This window comes from Crocodylus siamensis, chromosome 5 (assembly GCF_052110815.1).
Source record: "Crocodylus siamensis isolate JL-2025a chromosome 5, ASM5211081v1, whole genome shotgun sequence".
Taxonomy (NCBI): domain Eukaryota; kingdom Metazoa; phylum Chordata; order Crocodylia; family Crocodylidae; genus Crocodylus; species Crocodylus siamensis.
The window spans coordinates 21726582-21754051 of record NC_143399.1 but is presented as its reverse complement, the minus strand read 5'-3'; the positions used below and the strand labels follow the sequence as shown (position 1 = coordinate 21754051).

Here is a 27470-nt window from a genome sequence, read left to right as displayed (position 1 = left end):
GTTCAAAGGGATATATAGAAAGAAGCAGAGAGGAAGGATGGAATGAATCTGGGGCTTTGTGTGTAGACACAGAGGAAAGGGAAGAATAGGGCAGGAACCAAGGGAAATGGTGGTTGGAGGCAGGAATACAGGGCAGGGATTGCATAGGAGTAGAGGGAGATGTGGAAGGAGTGGATGCATAAGGGCCATGGCAGACATGACACTTTAATAGTAACCCTGCCACATTTTCTAAGCACTTGAGGAGAAACAAGTGATTAAGAACAGTCAGCATGGATTCACCAAAGGCATGTCTTGCCTGACCAACCTGATTACCTTCCATGATGAGATGACTGGCTCTGTGGATATGGGGAGACAAGTGGGTGTGGTGTAGCTTGATTTTAGCAAGGCTTTTGATATGGTCTCCCACAATATTCTTGCAGCCAAGTTAAGGAAGTATAGGCAGGATGAATGGACTCTAGGCTGGATAGAAAACTGGCTGGAGCATCAGTCTCAGAGGGTAGCAATCAATAACTTGAGGTCTAGTTGGCAACTGGTATCGAGTGGAGAGCCCCAGAGGTCAGTCCTGGGGCCAGTTTTGTTCAGTATCTTCACTGATGACCTGGAAGATAGCATAGAGTGCACCCTCAGTAAATTTGCAGATGACACCAAGATGTGGGGAGTAGTAGAGTAGGGGAGCTGCAGGGTAGGGCTAAGATTCAGAATGACCTAGAGAAATTAGAGGATTAGGTAAAAATAAATCTCATGAGGTTCAACAAGGAGAAGTGCCAAGTCCTGCATTTAGGATGGAACACACACTGGTACAGGCTGGGGGCCGACTGGCTGAGCAGCAGCTCTGCAGAAAAGGACTTGGGGGTTACAGTGGACAATATGTTGAATATGAACCAACAGTGTGCCCTTGTTGTCAAGAAGGCTAGCAGCATACTAGGCTGTATTGGTGGGAGTGTTGTCAGCAGGACAAGGGAAGTGGTTATTCCCCTCTACTCAGCACTGGTGAGGCCACATCTGGAGTAGTGTGTCCAGTTTTGCCCCCCACGCCCACCCTCCATTACAGAAAGGATGTTGACAAAATGGAAAGAGTCCAGCAGAGGGCAACAAAAATGTTGAGGGGGCTGGGGCATACGACTTATGACAAGAGGCTAAAGGAACTGGGACTTTTTAGTCTAGAGAAGAGAAGACTGAGAGGGCATTTAATAGCAGCCCTCAACTACCTGAAGGAGGGTTCGAAAGAGGATGGAGCTAGACTGTTCTCAGTGGTGGCAGATGACAGAACAAGGAGCAATGTTCTCAAGTTGTAGCAAGGCAAGTTTAGGCTAGATATTAGGAAGAATTTTCACATTCAGAGGATAGTAAAACACTGAAACAGGTTACCCTAAGAGGTTGTGGAATCTCCATCTTTGGAGGTTTTTAAGACCCGGCTAGACAAAGCCTTGGCTGGGATGATCTAATTGGAGATGGCCCTGTTTTGAGCAGCTGCTTGGACTAGATGACCTCCTGAGGTCCCTTCCACCCCTAATTTTCTATGGTTCTATGTTAAGGGAATTAATGATGTATTGAAACAAGAAACCAGCAACAAAAATGGCCCACAAAATAGGTAGAACATTTTGGTATCTGGTTTCCATCTTGCCTTAAATTTGAATGTGTGGCAGGGTAGCTTAAGGTAGCACACGGGGCATGACAGGAGACACAATAGTTGGGATTAGAGGTCAGATGCCATCATGTCATTATTTTAATGTTAGGGACCTAAGTTGGTGAGGTCCATGGAGGCCATCAGCCTGGGTGGGATAGACAGGAGCATTATGTAGTATATATTGCATCTGGGGTGATGTTATAGCTATGTTGGTCCAGGGATTTCTTAAGAGGTAAGGATTTCTTAAGATGATATCTTTTAGTGGAGCAACTACATAGTTGGGGTAGAGGCAGCAAGCTTCTGAATGCAAGATAATCTTCTCTAAGTCTGAGCTGGCATTTACTCCTCATACCTTAAAAAGAATGTCTTGCATTCAAAAGCATGTCTAACTCTATCTCAGCTATGCAGTTGTTCCAGTAAAAGATATTACCCTAAGAAACTCTTGACTCTTGCATATTAGATCTGGATTAATTATTTTTGTCAAAACCTTTTTCGGCAATAAAATAAAATAAATAAATATAAAAATCCTGATTTGGTGACAGCAAAAGGTTTTGCAAACACGCATCAATTTCATGTTGGAAAACAAAAACTAGAAAAATAATCCCTCTATATTCAACTTGTTCATTTCTGCTGTTTCATAACCGAAATATTTCAAGTTTTCCATTTGGGATAACTTTTTATTTCAAAACTGAATTTATTTATACAAATTTTGAGAATGTTTAAGTGATTGAAAATCCAAATAAAAAACAAACAAATTTCAACCAAAGTCGAAACAAATTGAAACAAACTTTTACATTACTTGAATATTTCCAAAAAGTTTTCCTGGTATTTCAGAATGTCCAACAAACCTAAAGATCTGTTTACCCTGCCTCCCCCAAGATGTAATGGTCAATAAGACAAGTAGCCCTTTTACTTAACAAATTTGACCAGGCACTTCTTTGCATATCTAAGCAACTAAATACTTGTATAGGTAAAGCTGTAGGTGTCTCTGGTTGGGTACCCATGATTAGCAGGTATATCAGACCTTACTTCCTCTATCCCTTAGTTCTCTAGCTGTAAAAAGAATAATAATGCATGAAGGAGTTATGAAGTAAATCCATTAACATTTGTGAAGTACATCATATATTATAGTGAGAACACTACATGAGCAGTAAGCAAGGCTTAGGACCACACTTTAACTGGGTAGGAAGCATAGGTGGAGGGAAAAAATTATTTGGGGGCGGGGGGGTGGCTGAACATGCATGTGCATGTGTGCCCCCCCCAGCAGGTAAGTTTCTGGGGGAAGGATGAGAGGAGTGGAAAGGGCCATGGGGGGTGCAGATTGAGGCCCCAGCAGTGGGAGAGGGAGTGGGGCACAGGCAGGAGCAAGGGCTGGGGGGAGTGGAGCTCTGGGCAGGCTGGGTGGTGGAACAGTTGGAGCCTGGGCGGCTCATTCAGGGATGCAGGGAGGCTCCTGCCATTGCACACACCCGGGAGAGGCCTGGGGGTCATATGCCCCCCGAATCTGTGTGGGACAGAGGCAGCTGTGGCTGCTCACTTTGCTCCCTGTGGCAGCTGCTCTGAGATCCATTCGAGGCCATGTGTGTCCCAGTTTTGGGTGGGCAGGGGGCATGGCACAGCCAATGGCAGCAGGCACGTGGCGTCATGTGAATTTCAGGGCAGCACAGCCGCAGGGAACGAAGCTTAGAGCACAGCAGTCGCTGCCTCTGTCCCATGCACAGATCTGGGGGCATCTGACCCCCAGGCCTCCCCTGGGGTGTGTGCAGCAGTGGAAGCCCCCCCCGCCTCTGGACAAGCTGCCTGGGCTCCAATTGTCCCACCACCCGGCCCAGCCAGGGCCCCACTCACCCCCATCCCCTGCTCCTGCCTGTGCCCCACTCCCTCCCTTACTGAGGGGGCTGCGATCTGCCACCCCTCCCAACCAGGCCCTTCCCCTTCACCAAATAGATTGATAGTTGCCTGCCATGCTGGGCAACCTGTGATCCACACACCAGGCTGAGATCCTGGCTGCGTGTGCACCCCTCCCCACTCCTGCTGCAGCCACCTGGAGCTTGTTGCCTTGCAGCCCTACCCACTGCCCTGTGTTTGCAGGGGCTGAGCTCTGTAGCCCCGGTCTTCTGCTGCCTATGGTAGAAGGAAAAAATAAAACCAAATACACTGAATGAGGCATTAAGTGAATTCAGGCATTCAGTGAATGAGTTAGGGGACGTGTTTAAAAAATGGTCATAGAATCATAGAGAAGTAGGGCTGAAAGGGACCTCTGGAGGTCATTTTTAAATGCAGTGTAATTGGTAGTGAGGAAGAAATGCAAATGAAAGAAAGACATAGGCTTGAATCCACAAAGTGTATTATTTATTTTACTTGTCTTTATTTATGTTTTGCATTTTTCAAGGTCATTCTTGGTCTGTTAAAATACCTCCTTTCTAAAATTTTCTGAAGTCAAATACAGAAAATTAAGTCTTAAATATAATATATCCTCATCAGTTATTCTTGCTTGTGGAAGAACATTAAAAGTTACCTGAATAGAGTCAGATAAACCTGTCTACCTCATGGTCAGTGTCCTTTCATGTATTCTTCTTGTATTGTGTAACCTAAGACAAATGTCTACTCTATCTACTTGTTTGTCATATGCCGTCTATCCATTTATGAACAAATTGTTAGCATCTCCTGTTTTGTTCATTCACTTTTAATTTAATAAAGTCTTCATTTTCATAACAGACCACGTTCTTTCTTCATAAATATTTTTTCTCCTTGCTTTCTATTCCTGTTTTCCCTTTTCTGATTTTTCTGCTCTATTGCATAGCTTTTTCATTACTCATCATGTATGCAGTTTTGTGATTAATAAAGCTTTCTCCCCTCTGGGAGGTGGACACCTCTCTGACAATTACCTGAGAAGGCCTTGCTGCCACACATGCTGTTGGAATCTCAATTGATTTGAATATAGAAAAGAAGTCTGCTTATTTCCTTAATTCTCATTGTATGGATAATTGTTTGTTTGCCTAATTGGTTCTGCATCGGATACTCTTCACTTCTCTCTTTGGCAGTTTGTCACTTCAACATTTTAAAAACATTGGTGGAAAGAAACAGAGGTGAACAATTAAATTTGAAAGGTGAGAAATTATGGCCCAGAGGGACATCTGGAGTGTGTTGTCTGTGACAGTTCTCTTTCATGATACGGTTTTGTTGCTTCTCTGGTGGATGTGCAGCAAATTAGTAGCTGGAGTGTAAAGACTGTATTGTAGAAGGGTTCTGGGTATACTCTGGTTTTCAGGAAAAAAGGTAGTGCATTTCTGGGTGGAGTGGAAAGTATTCTGTAATGCACACATAAATTTCAATTCTGAACTACATATATGTACAAAACCCTGCTATCAAATCTTACTAATCACCCTTAACTTTCAGCTTCCCAGTAAAAGATGAAATCTGGGATCTCTGGTTTGCATTGAAATCTAAATGGGATTTTTTCCATAAACTTCAGTTCTGCTAGGATTTCACCTTGGAACTAAATTAACATACTTGAAGGAACTGTATGGTAATCAGAGCATTCCTCTGCAGCGCCTTTTAGCTGGATTTAATTAATTAATTATTTTTGTAAGGCACATCTTTGCTAATTAGACATGTCAATCCACATTTATCTTACTTTTCACATACAACATTTTATCTTTCTGCTGCTTGATCCACTGCTTAGATTTATTTTCCTTGCAATAAGACTCCTATATTGGGAGTCGTTTCCTTTGATATGCTGTTCTTACCTTTCTGTCCTCGTCTTTCTCCGATATACAGCTTTGTTGATTTTATTCTTTACACGTCGGACTCATTTTGGATCAGTAGCTTATACAGTTTCTTTGCACACGTGTGTGTGTGTGTGTGTGTGTGTGTGAGAAATTATCCATAATGTATTGTGGAGGTATAATTTCTCTCTCTCTCTCACACTCACACTCACACTCACACACACACACTCCTCTTACAATCCCTGTTTGTGGTCTCAGTCATTCATTGTTTTAAAAAAAAAAAAGAGAACAGGTAAAGGAAAAAGAGGGTTAATGGAGTTAACTTCTCCCTGGTTAATAAGGACTTTAAGCAGTTACAAATTCCATTTTCTGTCTCATGGTAGAGTTCTTTTATTTCAGAGTATGATGAAGATTTTGAAGCAGATGAAGAGAAATCAGATGAAGAAGTTAATGAAAAAGGACAGGCTGATGATCAAATGAATGGAATGTCAAAGTCACCCTCAGATGATGAAAAAGATAATTTAGTCCATGAAAAGGATAGTAAAAGCTCATCAGAGAAGGCCTCTGACAGTGAGAAAGATGAAAGTGATGGATACTCCGACAGTGACTCAAAGGAGGGTAAACAAGGTTAGTTGTCATTTATTAATGTGGCTCTGATTAGTTGACCTAATCCATGTTTTACATTTTGCACATGCCCTGTAATGTCCATCTAGCCTGCATTGATACCAGAGTACACGTTACGTCCTGTCATTGATGTGACATGGACATCCAGCACAAAGTATCCACAGCCTGCTGAGCTGCTGCACAACCTGTTAGAAAGCCACAGCTCCTGTTTTGGCAGCACACTTACCATACTGTCTTGAAGAAACCCACTGGTAACAATTGGTAGAGCAAGCCAAGAGTTAAAGGCACATGTCAGATTCTTCCCTTTTTACCTGCTTTAGTCCTGTTTTTTGAGACCTTTCATCCCTCTTTGCAGGACACATTAAATTAGGAGAAATTACTCCAGCTCTGAAGTTGCGTGTATGGGTGAGAGAGAGGAGAAAAGGGCATGTTATTAACAATGCTACAACATTATAAAATACTTTATACTGCCAGGGTGCCTTTCATCTGAGGATCTCCCATATTAATTATACCTAGCAACACCTCTGATGTAAATCTCTTAAAACCTACCACTTGAAATGTAGTCAGCTCTGGAGTGCAACGCAGCACTTGTTTTAACAGCTCATAGCAAAGACTGCAGAACAGTTCAAATTCAGAAATAGAGGTGTAGCTCTTTGACAAAATGACAGTAGATGCTTCAGAAAGATCTTCATCTGAAGTAAATGGTTATAGCCTCATTTACTGCAGTGGAGCCATGATCATTTATACCATTTGGGACTGCTCCGTTGGCTGGAATTTGGTGAAGACACCAAGTTAGCACTTCAGTTTCTCTGAGAAGTGCCACTATCAATGACTATAAGTGGTTAGCACCTTGGCCCAATGTCTCTTCTGGAAATGGCACATCCTTCTTGCTGTATGCTAGACCATGGTTCACCGAGTGAAACGCCGATGCCACTCTCATCTCCCAAGTGATGTGGGGATTTTTAGGGTCTCAATCCAAACTGAGCTCATGAGCAGTGACAAGAGCCAAGCTGGTTTGGTGTGTTGAACTGTTCAATCCGTCAAGCCCCAAACCCTCAAAATGCAGCACCCAGGATAATTATTAACGAAGGGAGACTAAAATGATGTAGAATTTATTTTAGTAGTAAAAGTAACCTTTTCTGTAACCTCAGCTTCCTGAATCAGCATCCCTGATGTGAATAATTGTGACTTTAATATTGCAAGCCACACATTTTTATAAATAGTCCACTAGACGCTGGCAAGCAATTTTCAATTTATTAAATAAACAGGAGGAAAATTCCAGAAGCTGGTGAATGAGCAAAAAATGAACTGCCTGCATTTTGGCTTTTATCTTTGTTTGTGGCTAAAGCAGTGGTTTGGTTTTCTTTTTCCTTCTGTGTTTCATCCTTGATGGGTTGTGTTTTTCTCTAATGCTGATATGACTTTGGTACCTATTATGTGTCATAATATTTCAAGAGTTCACCAATTATTGGTCTCATAAAATTCCCATATGAATATTCCTTACTTTTGGCAGTCCTAATATGTATACTATTTCCCCAAATTAAATATAAACATTGCTTTCATGTTTGTATTTCTAGGTGAAGTAGATGAAGCAGCTATTTGTGAAAAAGTTGCAGCTGTGAGAGAGATCCAGTGTTTTTATAGAAACTATAAAAGCCAACAGAAATGTATCCCAGGTTTGAAATGAATCTATGTATAAAATCATTCCAATGATTAAAATCTATCTTAATTTTCCCCCTTCAATAATCAGGAATAATTAATTTGCTGATTCCTGGACAATGACAGAGATTTTTTTGAAAACGTATTTTTCCTGCTTATCAGCATGTGGCATAATCAGATTTCTTGTGACCAAATCAGTTGCCCCTTGAACTGTATCCTTTATAATGATCAAGTGAAAATATTTGGGTGTAGAGAGGGACTGCTAATACTTCACTCCTCCTTGGTTCTTCCTAAATTAAAATGCTTCTCATTTTGCTCTTAAGTATTGCAACCTCAATCACACAGCTATTGTTAAGGTTCAGTTAGGTATTTCCACTAACTCTTGAATCTCTAACCAGTTGAAGTATATTAACACTCTTAGTTGTGTGCATAACTGAGGGCATGATACGGCTGTTAAAGAATATCTGCTGTTCCTCTCATTGACAATATGCTTTCAACAGGATGTACAGGTAATTACATTACATCCATTAAACTAATTTTTAAATTGCTTTGCTTTAACTGTAGATGTTAATTAAACTAAATGAATTATAGTAGCAGAAACTGTATTTCCTGGCCAGCCCCGAACCAGCATTCCTTACCATACAAATAAATAAGGCACTCTGATTTTTTTCTATTTTTAATCAGTTTTAAATGCATGTCTTCACTGATCCTGTGGGATAGTAATTAAAGACTTCCTCCTGGATCCCCAGTGAGAAATTATTTTCGGTAGGATGATCCGATGTGTCAGTTAGCTGTGAGAATCTTTACTGAAATACTGTTAGTGGACTCCTCTTTGTTCATGGTGGGCAATAGTTATATGGACCACAGCTCATTGAGTTAATATTTCTTTCTGTACAGGGGAAAAAAAGCAGAAAAAGAGATACTGGGAAGCCATTAGAGACATAAAACGGGCATGTTTAGCACAAGGGGCCAATGAAATAAAAAGACCAGCCATCTTGGTTCGTTGTCTACTGCTTGATAGCACACCAGTAACACTTTTCATCAAGTTATCTGCTTTCTAATGCTTGCTTTGTTTTCTCCTTCTGAAGTAACTCAGCTACTTAGTTAAGCCATTTATACCCCTGCTGTTTCAATCTGAATAATTTTTCTGGTAGCTTGGTGGCTGCTTCTCTCATCCCATTAACATGCCATTATTCATTGCACCAGGTAGGGGTCACTGCATCTCTCATCATCTTAGCGGTGTTAATGCCATTACTTTCTCAGAGGGTTGGCTGTGGTTTCCCACACAGACCTGCTGGCAGGGTGTATTCCTGGAGGAGTTCTCCATTTCTTATTTGATCCACAAGACACGGTTAACCTTCTCATCATGTTTTCCTCCCAGGCTTATGGGGAGTGGATGGATTGAGGACTGGCAAGTTCATTTTATTTTCTTTTATTACTGCCGTTATATTTGTTGCTGGAGTTGCAATATGGAATTGGTGGTACCCAAATGCAGGATGGATGCCCGCAGGACACTTTTTTGTACATCAAAATGAATAACCAAATAAATGCTGAAAGTGGGTGGGAAGTGGTAGGTTAGGAAGACTTGTTAAAGAGCATTACTTTTTTGGCAGTTGGTTTGTGCTGCAAATGTATCCACTCTGTACTCCCAGCTCTAGCTGGCTTTTCCCTATAGATGTGGAAACAGTTGTCAACAAAATTCACATCTACCTGGACATACATATGTGCTGAGAGTGGAAAGTCTGAGAGAGCTCCATGGTTTTATTTAGCACCAGCAGACTGTGGGCTGTCATGTGCACTTGGGTCTCACTGGTTGGGGCCTGTACTTGAACTTTGAATCACTTGGATTTTCAGGGGTCCAGGGTGTAGCTGTATTGGTCTAGAGACAAAAGGAATCGGAACAGATGGTAGCTAATAAAAGATATCACCTCTTCCATGAGTTCTGGTTCCCTGTGGATTTCAGGGAATTCGGATTTGAACTCCTGAATTCTGAAGCCAAGAGCGCTCCTGACTAGAGGGCTACCAACATCTCTGAAAAATAACAGGTCTCCTACAAGAGGTTTCTATTATTCAAGGTGGAAGAAATCTCTGGCAATCAGTTGACACGTGGCAAATTTTACCAGTATGGGTTGAAATCGTGCCAAAATAGCTTGGGTCAAATCCTATCCTGCCTATTAGATGTTTAAGTAGATGTAGGCGCCTAAATGCAATCCTAATCACCCAGCTCAAATTTCTGAAAATCCATTGATGCATCTACTTTGGTACCACACCATCTTACCCTTAAGCCTCAATGACAGGAAATCAGTGAGGAGGAGCACTCCTTCATCTTCCATGTAAACAGAAGCATTTCAGGGGTGTGAGTAGAGTGGAATATGATCCCACTCTTCTGCCTAAGTACAGAGGTAACAAAGAGCTGGGAGAAGATTAAGTCCCTTTGTGAAATTTCATTACTGTGGGATCCAAACCAGTTCTGAACATTTTCTATTCTTGAAGAACTAAAAGCCTGCCCTAGGAATGGGTTGTTATATACTGAAATCCATTACTTGACTAGCATCACAGATCCTCAGCTGGTTTTGCCAACTTCCCTGTGATGAATACAGCTTTTGCTTGTTACAGGGCTATCTAGCAATACTTTGCTCAAGCCAGGCTCTCTTGCTATTGAAATGAAAGGTTGTGTTTATTAAAAGTGAGTGCTGGCAAAGAGTCAACTTTTCAATGTACAAGATACCTCTTCACCGATATAAAATAGAAGCTGACATTGTGGGATACTGAACTTGGGCGTCAGCAAATCCTTCTATTGTACATGATTAACTAGCTGGCTTTGATTGTCCAGCTAGGCTTAGTTTAGCCTTGATGACACTTGCCTCAAGAGGGCAAGAGGTTACAAAATATGTTACTTTTGTGAAAAGTATGGAAACTTTCAGTTGCCATCTAACAATTGAAGCTGATCTATTTGATGAATGCTCTTGTGCTACTCAACATGGCAAATATAATGCTGTAAGACTGGTAAGAAAAGAAGAATCCCTCTCAGGAATGGTATGTGAGATTTGTTTTTAATCCTTTTAGAGCAAGATGACTTTTCTTACTGTGTTTTTTGTAAGTACTCCAGGCACTGATTCACCTATTGAGAATGTATTGTGATCATCAGCAATAAGTGATATAAAGACTTCTGGGCAAGAAAGCAGAATGTTAATAGAGACTACAGATGGGGATACTGTTTTGTGATCAATTTAGATAGCTACTGCTAAAAAAGAAGTGAGAGAGAGCTGGGAAGTTAAAAAATCCAAAGTCAAACCAAACTCTATAACTAAAACATTTAGAAAAAGGCTTTATACACTGAAAGAATATTTACTTTTTGCAGTTACATATTAGACAGATCAAGTCAAATTCTGATCTAACCCATTACATACAACTTATTTAAGTTCTTGTGTACCTTGTCATATTTATCAACTTGGAAAACATAGGATTATATAAATTAGGAAAGAAGAGATTCCCCCTGTATCCTGTCCATCTGCTATGTAGTCTGGTTTGTTCTGTCCCTGTATCCTGTCTATAAGGATGGCTTCCTATAGAACTGTAACTATACTCTCAGACAGATCTTGTTGGGTTTGAACTCTGCACCTTTTACCTACAAGACTGAGCTGCTACTTATTGAGGTGAAAAGTCATCTCCAATAGCTTTGAAACAGTAGTTGACTGATGAACCTCAAGTTGCCATAGGAAGAACTGATGAAAAGTTAATATGGGTAGCAGCATTTTCACTAGGACTGGTTGAAAAAAAATAGTTTAGTTAACAAAAAATCTGTTGAAAGATAGAGAACTTTTTCATTTTTTCAGTGATTTTTTTTTTCTTTTATATATCAAATATTTGATCATTTTTATGTGGGGAAAAAAATACCTTTTTACATTTTTTTCACTTGGATAAACCAAAGAAGTTCATGAAAGAAAAGCATGAGAAAGTTGTTTGTTACCCATTGATATGAAACAGTATTGCTCTAAACTTTCAAAATGTTTGCTTAGAATTTTTTTTGGGGGGTGGGAATATTTGTTTTGATTGCAAAGTGCTTGTCAGTCTGAAAAATGTTTAATTTTTTGTGGAAAATTTTCAGGGGATGATGATATTTACTAATCATTTGTCTAATCTGGTTTTAAATTGCTAAAGACATAAAACTTAAATCAATCTTTTGGGAGACTATTCTAAAATCTAATAGATCTCAACAGTGGGGTATTTTTAAGGGTATTCATTGCGAGAGAGATTTTTTTCTTAATCTAATACCATTATTATTAGTTATACTTTTGAGAAACAATTCTTTCTTCCTGATGTTTGTGCTTCCAAATTTGTGTAGATGGGTAGCATATCTCTTGAGCCATTGTTGCCCAAGTTTGTACGTGTTTGGTTCTTTCAGTCTTTCCTTGTAATTAAATCCTTCTAATGTCTCTATCCATTTTTCTTGTTCTTTCCTGTTATCAGTAACAGAGAAGCCAAGAAATTAATACAGTGTCCTGAGGTCAATCCTCAGTGTTCTATAAAGAGAACTCACCATCCTGGTTCAAGAAGTATTGTGCCCAAATAATTTTTTGTGCATCTGCATGTCTCAGACACGTGGACACCTTTTGCCAGAAGCTGTATCATGGCCCTTCATGGCATCATAGTGTTAAAAAGAGATAGTTAAGCTCCCCTAACTAGTTGTGTGCTTTGGCTCATATAGAGCTGGTTCAGTGACATCTTGTTTCTGGTTCCATCCAGTGTAGGTGGCATGGCCACAAACACTGCTGAATTCTAGCCATTCTTAGCTGGCATGCACCCCTCTTTGTTCCCTTCCTTATCTTCTGCACCAGACTGAACTTTCTAGATCCAGGAGTTGGGCCCAAATTAGATTAGTGTTATTCTTTAGTCTTAGGCTGTATGTTTTTAAGTTTTAACTCATACTGGCATACTTCTGACAAGTTGTGAGGAAGTTGAGGTTGCTTGCATGGAGGTTCTCCCTTTTGTCCTTGTGTATGTTGTGGGAAGACTTGGGCAGATCCAGGATTTACTAAAGGGGGATGTAGCACACCACCCCTCAGACTATGACTGGAACCCCTGAGCTGGTGGGGAACATGGGGAGTCAAGGAGGAAATGCATGAAGGTGGTAACCTACCCATCACTGCTACCATCCCTACTAAATCCACTGTTCTTGGCCTACGCCATCCAGGAGCTGTGGGGATGGTTGGGTGGTTTGCTGGGGATAGCAGAGGCAGAGTACAGGTTTTTTCTGCCCCTGCCTTTTCCCTGCCTAACACCATGTCAGGTGTCCATGGTAGCCAGGAGCAGATGCTGGAAGGAGGAACCTATGTGTTGTTGCTGCTGTCCCCAGCTGAGCCCAGAACCCCATGCAACCACGCTCTGCAACTGGAACAGGGCAGGAGCAGCTCTGGGTCTCTTCCTACACCTGTGTCAACCAAAGACAGTGGTGATGGGTTCCTCCTTCCAGCACCTGGTCTTAGCCAGTGGAGGACACTGGGGAATGTCAGTGAACAGGTTCAGTAGCAGGAAAATTGCCTGTTGCCACCTTTTGTCTCTTGCCAAACCTGGCACTGCGCAGCCACTGCCACAGGCCCCACCTGGAGTGAGCCAGGAGTGGATCTGGGCTTTCCCAACTGTGGCAGGAGGAAGGAGTGGAAGGAGGGTGCCACCATCATGGCCTCTTCCCCCTGGGTCTGACTCTGTGGTTAGATACAACTGCTAGGATTGCTTGAGTCCTGAAGATGGTGATTGATACAATGTAAGGCTCTTCAAAAGAAAACTGCTGCTCTAGTACACCTTGAAGAATCCATCAGTTAGTGGTAGGGATGGTAGACAAGGTGAACTTTCAAAAGAGTATGAAGAGTTGTTTGCTGAGTTCCCTCTACTAACTGGTTTACTTTGAAACATTTTGTGTGTTTCCAAATGTGGTGCTAAATGCACTATTAATAACCAACATTGTCATAAATAAAATGTTGGCCCTCAATATAACTTAGTTTCCAAGAGTGGGTTCTGTATTCCAGAGGTGAAAAAGGAGGAAAGTCAGCTCTTTAGTAATACAGTACTGGGAATTCTTCAGTGACACTATCTTTTAACAACACAGCCTTCCCTTTTATCCAACTGGTTTCAAAATCATATTCACTGCTAAATGGGCAGGGCATGCAGCTGCCAGGGATGAGTTGCCAAGTCCCTGCATTTTTACTCATCCTCTAGCATCTGTAGTAAGATGCACTAATAAAATATTGAATTTGTTTGAAAATGGTGCCTGGATTCCATCAGCACATCTATTTGGTTGTAACCACAAAAAACATTAATCTTTTGTAGGCAACAATATTGGATATACTGGTAAGTTATTACTTTCTTTGGGTTTCCAGGTAAATGTGGAATATAACAAGGTTTTTTAGTTTTTAAAGTAATTCCAGCATTCTTAAATGTGTTGATTAAATTTAGGCATTTGAATTTTGATATTTAGGTGCCTAAATGACTTAATTTTCAAAGTTTCTGAACAGCCGCAGCTGCTAATTTTCTTGGGCATGCAAAACATCTGGAAGCAGGGGCTGATTTAAGTCTCTAACTATGGAAATAGGTGCCTAATTTTAGGCCACCCTACTTTGAATATTTTATATTTAAGCTTTTTTAAGGCTACATATGCAGAGAAAAGGAGCTTATAAAATGTAGCCTTGTTAGTTTCTCCTTTTTGTGCTGTTGCTTTATCAAAAGTGATTTTTCCCTATTTTTGCAAATTTTGCACGACTAAAGTATGTTCATGTTCTATATGCTTCTTACATTGAACAGACTGTCTCTGCTAGTTCACTGTTTTTCTTTGGTCATTTACAATAAATATCTCCTTTTCAGTATAGTGCTAGTAGCAAAACTCTTGCTGACTTAACAAAATCCTGGGAGCATAAATGACCCACATAGTAATGTGGAAGAAATCAAACTTCCCGTTGCGGTTGAATCAGAACTGACAGAGCCAGCTTTTCTTTATTTAAGGCTATACTGTGATCACAGGGAGAATTCCCTACAGCAAGGGGAATCACCCACTTGTCTGTTTCAAAGGATTTCTCAGACTCTCTAAGTTTACGAGCGTATTTATACTAAAGACAGAGAAAGAGATAAAAAATATACCTTGGAGAAACAAAACACTAGTAAATTACACAGAACTTAGGAAGTTTACTTAAACAAACTATCTATGCATAGGGCAAGATATCAAGATAACCCAAGGCATGCAGGAATGCACAGGGCAAGATATCAAGATAACCCAAGGAATGCAGGAATGAGGATTCCTTAACTCAGAACATTTGAATTAAGCAGTATCAGCACTTCTGGTCTTTGTCTGGTTTTTTTCTAGTCAAGTAAGCTAATTACTTCTACAGTAACTTACATATCAATGTGTTTGTACGACTGTTACCGTTACTTCCCCTCTCCCCTGTCCTAACCAAACTGGGCTCTGTACTTTGTCTTGAAGTTATCTGGGCCATGAGCAAACAGTGGGCAGAGACTGAACTTTGAATTCAGTGGGACTATTTACTTGCTTAAAGTTAAGCGTATACTTACACTGTTAGGAGCAAGGACTGTGCATTTCTACAGTAACCAGCACAGTCCTGTTCCCACTCCTGCTGAGGTTCAGAGATGCTCCTGTAATCCAAGTGCTATATGGTAGTAATAGTAACAGGACCAGGAGTTTACCATTTATATAAAACACAGTGGGGAGGAAATCTCATCTTACTTTATTTCACCTCATCTCAGCATTTATATTGCACTCATCACCATGGCACCTGAATATAATAAATTGTGCAGGTTTAACAGAGGGTTGAATTTCAACTTTCATACAATTTTTTTTTAACAGTTGAGAAACCAAACGCCTTATTTTTGTATGTAATGTTACAGGTCAGGCATAAAAAGAACATTCAAATCCTTGTGGACTGTAAGTCTATGAATAAATTGTAAAGAATCATTGACCAGTTCTCTAGAAATCTGAACCATTTATCTGATTGTATGAGCCTCCCTTTGCTCCAGCTGGCCTATGTATGGTCTTGTTTTTTTCGAAATTGCAATATTCTCAGGGAGTCTAGTGGCTGAAGTCATTCTAAACTGTTGATCTCTAGATTGCAGCTTCAAATCGAGTACAGCCTGGAAGTGATTGCAAGCCTAACCCTGTGTTAGCTGCTCAGCAGAATATCTGTTGAAAAGTTTTCTGATCAAATCCTAATAGGCAGATGACCACATCACAGTGGTACTGATTGTCCATCTCAGTGGACAGGGGAAGGCTGGGGTACTGATCTGACCAGCTACCTTCTTGATGGCAATAATGGCCTTTCTAGAGCACAGCTGAGGCCCTTTGGGGACGTTTTGTGGGAAGGCTTTCAACATCCTGCACCCCTTATACCAATTCTGTGGATGAATGGAAGACTTGTTAACTGGACTGTAAATCTGTCCCTTTTGCCAAGCATTATATTAATGTCAGGTCAGATTCTATACTGAAACGCCACATCCCAAGTTCTACTGAAGTTAATTGGTACGCAATTTGTACACCGATTGTATATGTGCAATTTGCATATTTTGGTTTTACTTTAAAAATCCTACAGGAATTTTCAACATATCTCAGATGGGTATTTAGAAAATTAGCAGAATTACAGTGACCATTTTTTTCAGACATAGAAAGGATGTCAGAATAACAGGACTACACTGCAAATAGCAAGGATTAATGTACTGTGGCAGGAGTTGGAAACCCCCAACATGTGTGCTAGATCATGGGCATTTTGCTTGGCACACATGCCTTGGGGCAGAAGGTAGGGGAACCGTGAGAGGGCCCAATCCTTTTTGTGGCAGTGCAGCCCTAGCCCCTTCCACACCATCCACCTCGAGGTGTTCATGTCCCCACTGCCCAACGAGCTGGGCTGGGGCTCTGTGGACTCGGGTGCAGCTGCTTGCAGCCTCCTGGCTGCCTGCCACAGCTGGCCAGCTCTGGGTAGGCCCTGCTGCACGCCACAGAGCCTGGGCTGCTTGCAGCAGACAGGCCCCTTGCAGCATCCCTGCCATCTTCCCCGGGACACCAATATCTTACAAGTCAAGGTTGCGGGTGTTTTTGTCACTCTGCCCCAAAATGTTGCTTACCCCTGTGCTATGGTATTGTTCTCTGATCTACAGAGGCATTCTAGTAGATTAATTGAAATGTTAAGAGCACTTTAGCACATTCCTATTGTGAAACTTTTGTTGTAATGTAGGACCTACCTGCTCTTAGACACATTTATGGAATGGTCTCATTACATGATCGGAAAATGCGTTAACTAGCTTTTGATTAAATGGATGCCTTTTGATAGTTTCAGGTTAAATACCTCTAGGTACAATTGCTGGAACTTTTTGGGCAGACCCTCATGTATTGTAAATCAGAACACTACTGGTTTACACCAAATGAAGACCAAGCCCTTGGTGCTACTGAGCAATGACTACAAATGTTTTCTGAAAAAATAATAAAATGAAATTGTTTGCTGTTTGTAGATAGGAAGTCTGCATCTCCTTTCTCATCCAGCAGTACCCTATATAGCAGTGAAGATGAGTCTGAAGGTGAAAAGACAAAAGACAATATTACAGGCAATGAAAAGGAAGATATTGAAAAGACTTCAGGTGATCAAACATATGCACAATGTGAAAATGAAAACAGGGACAGTAAACCACCGCAAATGGAGGAAAACCTGGAAATGGAGGCAGACGAGAAGATGGAAATGGATGAAACCAGAAAGATGGAAGCAGAGGATGCATCATTTAGAGAAGGAAGTAAGATTCTTCCTGAAAGTATCATGGAAACGTTTTCCCAAGACACAGATGAAATCAATGGGGAACTCAAACATGGGTCAATAGAAAATAACACAAGGGAAGATGGGGAGGAGGCTGGAAATAACATGAGGGAAGATGGGGAGCAGGATGTTCTAGTGCATTTGGAAAGCAGCACTGTGGAAGCAGTGGATAGAAACAAGGAGCCTCTTGAGTTTGATGAAGGAGGTGGTAAGTACCATCTTTCAGCAAAACTGTGATACATCCAGTGCATGCAAGTGTGGTTTGATTTGTCTGTAGAGTTAGTAAGGATTTGGCATGAGAAATATAGCTGTTGGCCTGTTCAGAGATGCAATGTTACATTTGTGCTCTTTTCTGTGCAGTCACTACCATATCTTCTGAGCTTGTTTCCTTGTACAGTTTTTACAATGTAAGGCTTTGGCTATTCATTCTTCATCTCTTATCACTCTCATAGGCTGTATTTAAAGCAAATGCTTTATTTTTCCACAGGCAGCGGTGTCATGAAATTTGACATCTCATGTAATTTTATAAAACCTGGTGCCTTATAAAACTTGGTGTAACTTTATAAAACTTGGTACCTTAGTGCTGGGAATCCTGGAGAATTTTCATGTCAGCACGGGTGAACTTTTGGGTACTTTTTATTATACAATATTCCAGAAGGATCTCTAAAGGTCTGTTGTGTGTCATGCTGCAATTGATAGGTGACTAAACTTCAAGTCAGCAGAGATGGCTTCTGTCTCAGCTTCTTCACTGTCTCACTGTCTCACATCGAGCAAAACTTTCGCTGTGCCTATGGATAAAATAGTATAGTAATGCCCCTACTACAAGGATATTTTGGATCCTGGGCAAGGCACTTGTATAGCCACATAAATAAGGTTTTGCAGGATTGGGTGGGTGGCAAGAAAGCTAATTCTTGATCTGGAATACCATCAGACTTGTAAATAATCTCATAATCAGTGCGTGTAAAATAGAGAAGTGGCATTCTGCAGTGATGTAGACATAAAGAAGGAGAGCCAAAAGCCTCACTAGACAACATCTGACTGTATTTTTATGTATGTTGATTTTGCAGTGGAACATATAAAGCTCTTGCTTTTTTTATAGATGTATGGGGTTGGTTTCTATTGCTTTCTGTTCAAGTACAGCATGTATCAAATAGTGCAGCCTGTGTGGAATAAACATCCTTGAACGCTATGCCAAATTATTTGCAAGTCTCTCAATGCTGGATTGCTTTTGGTGGCACCGTGCATCTGTTTTGCTTTGTTAGATATTCAGAATTGAAGAAAAGAAAGCAATATAGGATTGGATGATTATATTGTGCTTATAGGTGTGTTATTTCTTGAAACTTTCCTTTCACTTGTCTGAGGGAAATCTCAGTTTAAGTAACTTCACCCTTGTGCTGTCAAATGAAAGAAGTAAGTAGTGTTAAAGAAGGAAGCTGTTTCTAGCCACACAGGTAGGATTTAAAGCTGCCCTACAAAATGGATGAAAGAAGTAAGTGCTGAGCTAGTGACATGCCCCCACCTTACCACAAAACAATGCTCTTCGATAACACAAATTCATTTGTGCTGTAATTAGTCAGTTAGCAACTAAAGTACTGAATAAACATAGAAAGTGGGGTGAGCTGTCTTCAGAAAAGAACTAGTTCAGTTGTCTGGATGGGAAGTGACAGATGGGGGAAGTGCAGTGCAGATAACAGACTATATGCTACCAGATCTAATCTTGCAGTACTTTACTGCTTGGAGAATGCCTATGACTCAGGAGCAGATTAGCAAAAATGAGGGCAAAGCAAGGACTAGGAGGACAAAATACTCATTTAATCATGGAAGCTAAAGATAGGAAAAGCTTAGTAGGTCACTGTGCAGTCTGTCTACCTGCCAGCATAGGATTGCCATGGTAAATTTTTGGTGAGCATCAAGAATTTGTCCAGGAACTGCATCCAGAGAAATCAAAGGCTAAGGACAAGGACCCCTTAATTTTATTTCAGCCTTTGGAAGGACAGGTTTTGAGGAACAGCACATGCTTCATTCATTCAGGCATGATCCCGTTGGCCAGTTTGCAACTCTAGGAAAATGCTGCACTTTCCCAACTCCCACCCTGTAGCCAGCCCTTCAGTGTGCTGAGGGACATCCATTTCCAGAGCAACCAGTGGGAAGGAGCTCAGCACTTTCCAAGGACTGCAGAATGAGCTCTCTTCTGTACTTAAGCTTCATCCTGTTTCTGTTAAACTCTCCTTACAGACTAGTCACCACTGTCCTTCTCTGTTATCTGGTGTTTCTGCCCTACCCTGATGGCTGGCAACACATGCAGTTCTTGACACTGCTCCTGCAGTTCTTGACACTGCTCCTGGTCCCAAATCCTGCAAAACAAAGTTAAGCAGAATCGCTTTACATGCAAAGGAGACCAAAAGAAGAAAATATCACTTGGCTCTTTTGTGCTGTTGGGGGTGGCTGGGCAAGCCTCTATGAATGGGTATGCTGGGACCTGAAGAAGCAATGTGAACACCTGAGGGTGGATCTTGCTGTGCATCCTCTGGTCACTTGTGCTCCTTATGACATTCTCTCTCAACTTGAGAGAGAGTTATCTGAGCGGGATTTTTCATCCTCCTCTGGCCCCAGTGTTGATTGACTGTCAATTCCCCCCTGCTTAGATGTTACACAGGCAATAGACTGTGAAGAATAGGAACTGCCAGCTCATCAAACTGTAGGACTATGATCAGGTCAAAGTAATAATTTATGCACCACACTTAACAAAGCTCCAGGGGCTTCAATGAGCCTAAAGAAACTGTTGCCTTTATCTTGATACACCAAAGGACTCTCCTGAGGGTTGAAAGCCTCTCCTCTTCTGCAGAGTGGAATCGGCACCATCATTGTTCTGCAAACTGCTATTGCAGGAGTGCTCGAAAGACCCCCACCCTTCTCCCCCCCATCAGGATTTGGAGCCCATTGTGTAAAGTGCTATACAGACGGTCATGAAGACCTAGATCCTACTTTGAAATTGTAAAAGGGGTCTGTAATTTCCAATTAAATGCAGGGAAGTGGAGTGACTTCACATGGAGATAAGAATCTCATCCATGTTAAATAAAGTGCAATGGACTGTGAGGGTTTTTCTCTTCCTCTGCAGTGGAGGAGGGGGAGCCGTGGCCCTCTTCCTTGGATTGCTCAATGTTTAAACAACTTTGCAGCAGCAGGCATTGGCTGCACTGGTCCCCTTGCTTTACCTGTAGTCGATTACAGTGTTGTGGTTTTCTTGGGACTGGCTTTATAGTCTCGCTAATAGATTCACAGATTGTAGGGCTGGAAGGGACCTCGGAAGATCAGGCAATAGATTTGTATAGGATCGTTTGGATAGCGATGATCCTGCCTCAGGCAAGGAGTTGGAATAAATGAATTCTGGAAGTGTCTGTACCCCAACTTCGGTGTGATTCTGTGATTAGTGGGAGATAAGGCCTGTGCAAAAGGAACAGCAAAGAGGGGAAGAAAGACTAATCTAGTGGGAAGGAAGAGGCATGGGGAAGAGGTGAATAGAATGTCAAGGACTAAGGAAAAAATGATTATTTTACTACAGTACCAGAGAGAAGAGCAATAGCAAGTGTACACAGGGGACTGCTCTGTGCAGTTTGGTTTCTAGTGTCTTGTCCAGGTAAAACTGTAAAATCCCCAAGTGAACTGTCCATTTCCTTCAGGAAATTGTGCTATAGTCTAAAAGCTATCATTCTTAGGAAACATCCTCTGGTTTTTAGATGACAGAGCTCCTTCAATTTTAACCCATTGTTCCTATGAGCTGGGCAAGAGAGCTTGGGCCCAGGCCTAGTGGGGATGGAGAAGGGACTAGAAAGAAATAGTGACACTTAGAAGTTGTGTTGGGTGGATGATGTTGTAAATGAATGGAGTAGAAAGAAAAAAATAAAGGAGAAAAGGAAGTAAAATTGTGAAGAAAAGAGAAAATAGTAGAGAACTGTCTGGTGGAAAAGGTGAGAGAGAGGGAAGGAGAGGATAAAGGAAGTGGAAAGAGAGGACATGGGAGCAAATAGGGGGAGAACAGTGCAAGAATGATGAAAAGAACTGGAAGGCAGGAAATCGAGTGGTAATTTGGTCGCTTAACTCCACTTAAAGTCAGTGGGACATAATTATCTTCCTCTTTCTAGACCCTTCATTGCCAAGCCTGGTTCTTTTAGAAGATGGCTTAAATTCTTCTATTATACACACAGTTAGAAGGTTGAATAATTTGGCGGTTTATTTTCCAGTCTCAGATGCATTACTATCCAGTAGTGTACATAGCTTGTTGGAAGGAAGAATTTCCCTATACTTATTCACATACATGCCAAGTGATCTTGCTTTTTATGTACACTAATATATATATATATATAATTTTGTATAATGTAATGCTATTATCTGATGGCAGAAAATTTCCATGCTTTGTATTTGAAATGGGGTACAGTTGATAGAAATGCAATGTTGACAGCACATTTCCCTAAAATTAAAATGTAACATGTATTGCAGTTTCATTTGTATAAACAGGCAATTCAAGTATATTAATTTAGAACTTATCTGTATTGCTTGCGGTTTATAAGTGGGATTCAAACTCACACCCAGTAGAGGACTAGCCAGGGCAGTGAAACCATGGATTTGATCTTAGTACAATAACAGAAAGATCTCAGTGGGAGAGAAAAGAGAGAACAAACTCAGCCTGCTCACAGAATATCGGGCCATATTTTGAGGATCTCTATGTCCAGAGGGCAAAATGAAGTTGGAAACGGACTGTGTACAGTGCATGGGTCTCCTGAAATAGAAAGTACCCTGACAGAGCCACTGAACAAGGAACTGGCAAGCACAAGCCTGTAAAGAAGAGGCATAGTTACATTAATTGAAACTATCATAGAGTGGATCAGCAGTATAGGAGCGGAAAGGAAACCTCCAGTAAATCTGCACTGACTGAAGATGCTGAACAGAATATTGAAAAGTAATAACTATCCATTTACTAATGGCTCAGGGTATGCTACCTGATTTATCCAGGGCAAAGTCGGCGCTGCTTCTGATATCAAGAAAGTGTCCTGGTATGCTGTGCAAAGTGAGCAGTCAGCTTCCTGACAACATTGCCACAGCTTTTGGCAGGGAGCATTGGGCATTGAGAAAATACAGTATGATGTGTGTGAAGAGTACAGTGATTGACCATGGAAGGAGATTCTGCAGCATCATGAAGGCTCATCCTGACCCTGCCAAAAGAGCAGAACAGACTTGCCCACTTTAAGCAACAGGACAACATATCTGAGTGGATTGCAGCAGAGTTTAAGTGAGGTAGTGCCACATGAATTTGACCACAAGGGACCATATTCTATTCTACTTGGGTATCTATGTGGACGTAGGCAACTAAGTGCAATGCTATTCCATCCATTAATGCATATACTTTTAGAATACACCATTGTCTAGAACTTGAGTCACAGAAAAAGTGAAGAGTGGGGGGACCTTCACTCTTTGCATGAACTCTGTTTTCAGGGACTTGATCAGGGCGGAAAAGAATCACACTTAGGTGCGTAACTGCTCAAGTGTCCAATAGGTGGAATAGAATCTGGCTCAAGGTGTCTTTCTGCTACCTAAGAGCAATAGGAAAGCAGAGCTGGTAGAAAAGAGAGCTACAACAAGCGCAAAACAGATGGGACGGCATTTCCACCTACTACTGCATTGTCACAGTACAGCCTCTCTGAGTGCATCTGTGTAGGCAGGAATGTGCGTTCCTTGGGGAGAAATAACAGCAGCACAAATATGTGCTGCTGCTATTTGTCCTCAGGGAAACACACACGTGCACTTGTCTAGATTGTAATCCAATACACAGAATAATGGATCAACCCAGGTATTGAGCCCAACCTCCCCTCCCCCTTTCCCCCCATGTGCCTCGATGCTGCTGCAGCTTTGGGAGGCCCCCAGAGCCCTAGGTAAGGAGTAAGTCCAGGTACTGGTCTCAGCCTCCCCTACCCCACCTAGGGCAACTTGCCCTGTGCTAGACCACACATGCAGGGGTGTTCCCCAGGGACTAATATGTGCACTAATATGTGCTGCTGCTATTTGTTCCTAGGGCAATGCATGTACATGGTCATCTAGACACTCTCCCTGTGTCTAGATCGTAGTCCAGCATGAAGAGTAATGGGTCAGAGAAGCAAGTCTACTGCAGCCTAGTGGAGGAACAAGTGATGGTACAGCCTAGAGGACTCCAAGTAAGTTGAGCAGTCCTCTACCATTAAAGAAGCCAAACAGAGTCCACTTAATGTTGAAAATCAGGTTGGTACCCAAACATCAAATAGTTTTATGTAACACAAGGGTAAAAAGCAGCTGGTTCAGGCTGCAGCAGGACACAAGTCATTTAAAATGGCTACGGACTCATAACATTGGTAGAAATGAAACCAGAACCAAATGCAGAGTAGCAGCAAGCATCCAGCAAACCCAGAGAACAGGGCAAGCACCAGGAAGTCAGAAAGAGCTTCAAACATCAGCTGCCTTAACAATGGAGAGTTGGAAGAAATCAAGTATGTGAGCAATGCAGGGGCCCAACAGACTACAGGCAACAGAAGGGTGGAAGCAAGTGCCCTGCTAACACAAGAAGAGCTGTATATTAGTTCAGAGAATTACGATGCAAACAGTAAGGGGGTATGCCTCTAGGGTTGGTTACATATAGTACTATCAACTTCTGCCCCCCACCCCTCCAGCAACTCAAAAATACTTGCACAAAAGACGCAACAAAAAATTGGTGAAAGATCTAGTAAACTGCATGGAACTTGGAAGGAAGAGCAGGAGTTGCAACACAAAAGAGTTTTGGAGAAGATGCCAGGCAGGCAGTCTGTTTTTATGTGTAAGAAACTTATTTGCAGCATCTATGTAAATACTTTTTTCAATAAAAGCTGATTTATTTCTACAAACACAGAATATGATCGTGAAATTACCCAGCCCACATATGTAAACAATTCTGGAAATCATAGCACAGCTTTAACTATGCTGCTGCCGTTGCACAGGTATGTCTTGATTATAGAAGAAATGCTAGCCTTATATCTATGTATAGAGTTGCATTTAGGAATAGTATATCTTTTAGTGTTCATGCACGGGTATTTACATTCAGAAATTCTATGCATGAATACAAACATCAGACTTGAAATAATTCTGCTCATCTCGGGAATTGGAATAACCATCAGAAGTGCATATGAAGATTTAGTATGTACAATTATGGTATAAAGCAGAAAAATAAAGGATTTTCCATTTATCAAACAATATTGTTGCTTGTGCATGCAAACATCTTGCTAAAAGTAGTCTTGCTGCTTTGTGATATTTTGTGCCTGATTCCTGCCTGCATTTTTGTAAAGTCTCTTGCATTTTTTTTTTTTATATATATATATTATTCAGTTGCCATTTGATTTTAATATAATTCAAAGCATTATCACTGGTGGTGGTTTACTGGATTTTAATTAACCCTGCACTAATATTATAGATCTTGTTAATCTTGTTTGAGATAATTGCACAATTTCTTTCCCCTTTAATGCTTTTTGATGATTTTCCCTACTTGCTGTGTTTTGTAATTCTGTGATATTTTCTGAAGATTGCAAGTCTGTCCAAGAGAAAATAGCAGAAGCAATTGAAAATGATTATCGCTTGAATTCTGAACCTGAACCCAGTGATTCCAGTACAGATGAAGAAGAAGAGACCTTAACAAGTGAAGCTCATGACATAAATGAAGGTGAGGTCAACTAATACGATCAGTGAGGGGATTAAATTTCACTCATTTAAAAACCATTTGTAGATGTTTCCTCCTTTAACCTTCTTCTACAAACTATACTCTCCTCCTTCCCTTTCCTTACTGTACCTTTTATTGCCTAAAATCATGGCACTGCTTAATCTGACTCTGAAGTTATCTATAAAGCTATTTCCAGTTGGGGTTTACCGTGATTTTGAAAGTGTCCAAGCTATGAAGATTGGGTGCTAGTGGAGGAAGAATCTTGTATTAGAAATCTGGTAAATTTAACTTTGCTTCTAACCTGTTAAATTAGCATTCATGATGATATCTGGTTATGAAATTAAATCCAACCATAGCCAAGATGATTCTACTTATAAATGGAAGAGGTGCCACTTCTCAAAGAAATAAAAGTTAGAGGCTAACTTCATAGCTAATGCAATGGAGAGGGCTAGTGTTCTGAGCCTCAGCAAAGTAGCCACATCCCAAGTTTGTACCTCAAACTTGTTTCCTTCCTGATGATTGATTGGCATTTGGGCAGTGACTTAGCAAAGCAATGTAAATCTTTTCTTGGGTTGGACTATTCCAAAAGTTTTCCATTTCGATTTTCTGCACTTTTAGTTTATCTTGAATCTTAATCTTGAGTTTTAGCATTGGAACCCAAGTCCATGCAATAGGAGTGTCCTAGAGTCAGTCCATTAGTGGAATTACTGTAGCAATGAACTCTATGAAATGTAAATGTTCTTTTCCAAAACAGTGATATGATGAGTTTGAAATTTACACAACAGGGAAAAAGCAAGGCTATACATTAGGTTTGATTTAATGTTTTTAACCTGCTTTACTATACCATACAATGCCTTAATATCACAGAATATAATTGCCAACATAACTGGGACAACAGCTGGAATCCTCTGCTCCCCAAGAAAGAAATAGAGAATATAGTAGTGATGTTGCAATGTCCTAGGAAATGATGGTAGGAGACTACTTCAATGCAGTGGAATGAATATTTATGCTAGGAGCTAGTTGAATATAGTTCATATTTTTCATTTAATTTCATTTCACCATTACTTCATTTAATTTAATTAATGTGTTTATTGGACCAGACCAACATGTTCAGAAACAACAAGCAATTTTGGCTGCCATTAGTGCCAAGACTGAGACAACCTAAGAGAGCCTGATTTTCAGGTGACTCAGATTTTGCTTTCAGATACTGAGGTCCCACAATCACTACTGAAAATCTTGGCCTACACATCTGGCTAGCTTCTTGGCACAATACATTGTTCTTGGGCATTAGCAGGATAGGTCTAATTTATGCTGGGGGGAGGGAAACACATAGGCTTAGGTGACTTATTTTTCATGTTTGCCAATTTTAGCACCCAAACAAATGTTAGACAATTTTGTGATAAAGTAAATGCTTCACATCTTTGTTTTTACCTCTTTTTTTCCTTTTGTTCTCCATCTTGCTGAATTACAAAAGCTTGTTGTTGTTGTTGTTGTTATCGTTTTGTTCCCTGTAGATATAGCTTTCAGTTTCCAGGATTTGTCGGGTTTGATTGCATTGTTCTGTGAATTTCATATATAATGGCACAGATGGATACCATCAGCACTCCAGCTCCTAGAATTTTTGCTTCAGGCTGTTAAATTTTAAAGGCATGTGGACCAAAGCTTCTCTTTTTTGTGGATCTCAGTATATATACTTTTAATTGACCTATAAATATAGAGCCCGATTTTTATATTTAAAAAAAAATCATTAATGATGGTGATAGCAGGCAGAATTGCAGGGAGCTTTTCTTTTTCACAGAAGTTAAAGAAGATCAAGCCCTATTATCTCCAATTAAAGAACAAAAACTGTGTGTAACATGGGTCTATTGTAAGAGCATATGTTCATACCTGGATTTTGTGCCTTACTCAGTATAGTATCAGTTGCTGTTTTGCTACCTTGCCACAGAGAATCAAAGTGGCTTTAAAAAGGCAAAACTGCTGCATTAAGATACACTCCAGCTGTTTCTCTCAGCCTCAACCAGAAAATAGAACACACCCTGGGCATACTCAGTCATCACTTCCATTAGGAATAATTCCTTTGAAAGCAATGGACTGACACTGATGTAAACCAGCTTGAGTTCAGAATTGGATACTCAGGGTTTCCTCTTTCAGGGGAAGTATTATAGTCTTGAAAAGAAGTCAAAACAAGCAAACAAAAACAGGTCTACAAAGAAGCCAGGTTTTAGTATGAAACACTTGCTGTGAAACTAATGACCGGACTGGAACAAAACCCAAACTGGAGTGTTTTGTGTACCTGGCTCTGCCTACAGTGTACCTTGTAG

The 27470-nt window shown here is 40.8% G+C and overlaps 1 protein-coding gene across 1 annotated transcript in view; it reads left to right on the top strand.

Annotated features, from left to right (window-relative positions):
• Positions 1 to 27470, top strand: part of ERICH3 (glutamate rich 3) — an 83400-nt gene that overhangs the window by 41956 nt on the left and 13974 nt on the right. Inside the window, exons 11-13 of the mRNA XM_090048583.1 lie at positions 5755 to 5982; positions 17143 to 17646; positions 25015 to 25152. Of these exons, the coding sequence (XP_089904709.1) occupies positions 5755 to 5982; positions 17143 to 17646; positions 25015 to 25152 (870 nt within the window). The remainder of the gene's footprint in view (positions 1 to 5754; positions 5983 to 17142; positions 17647 to 25014; positions 25153 to 27470) is intronic.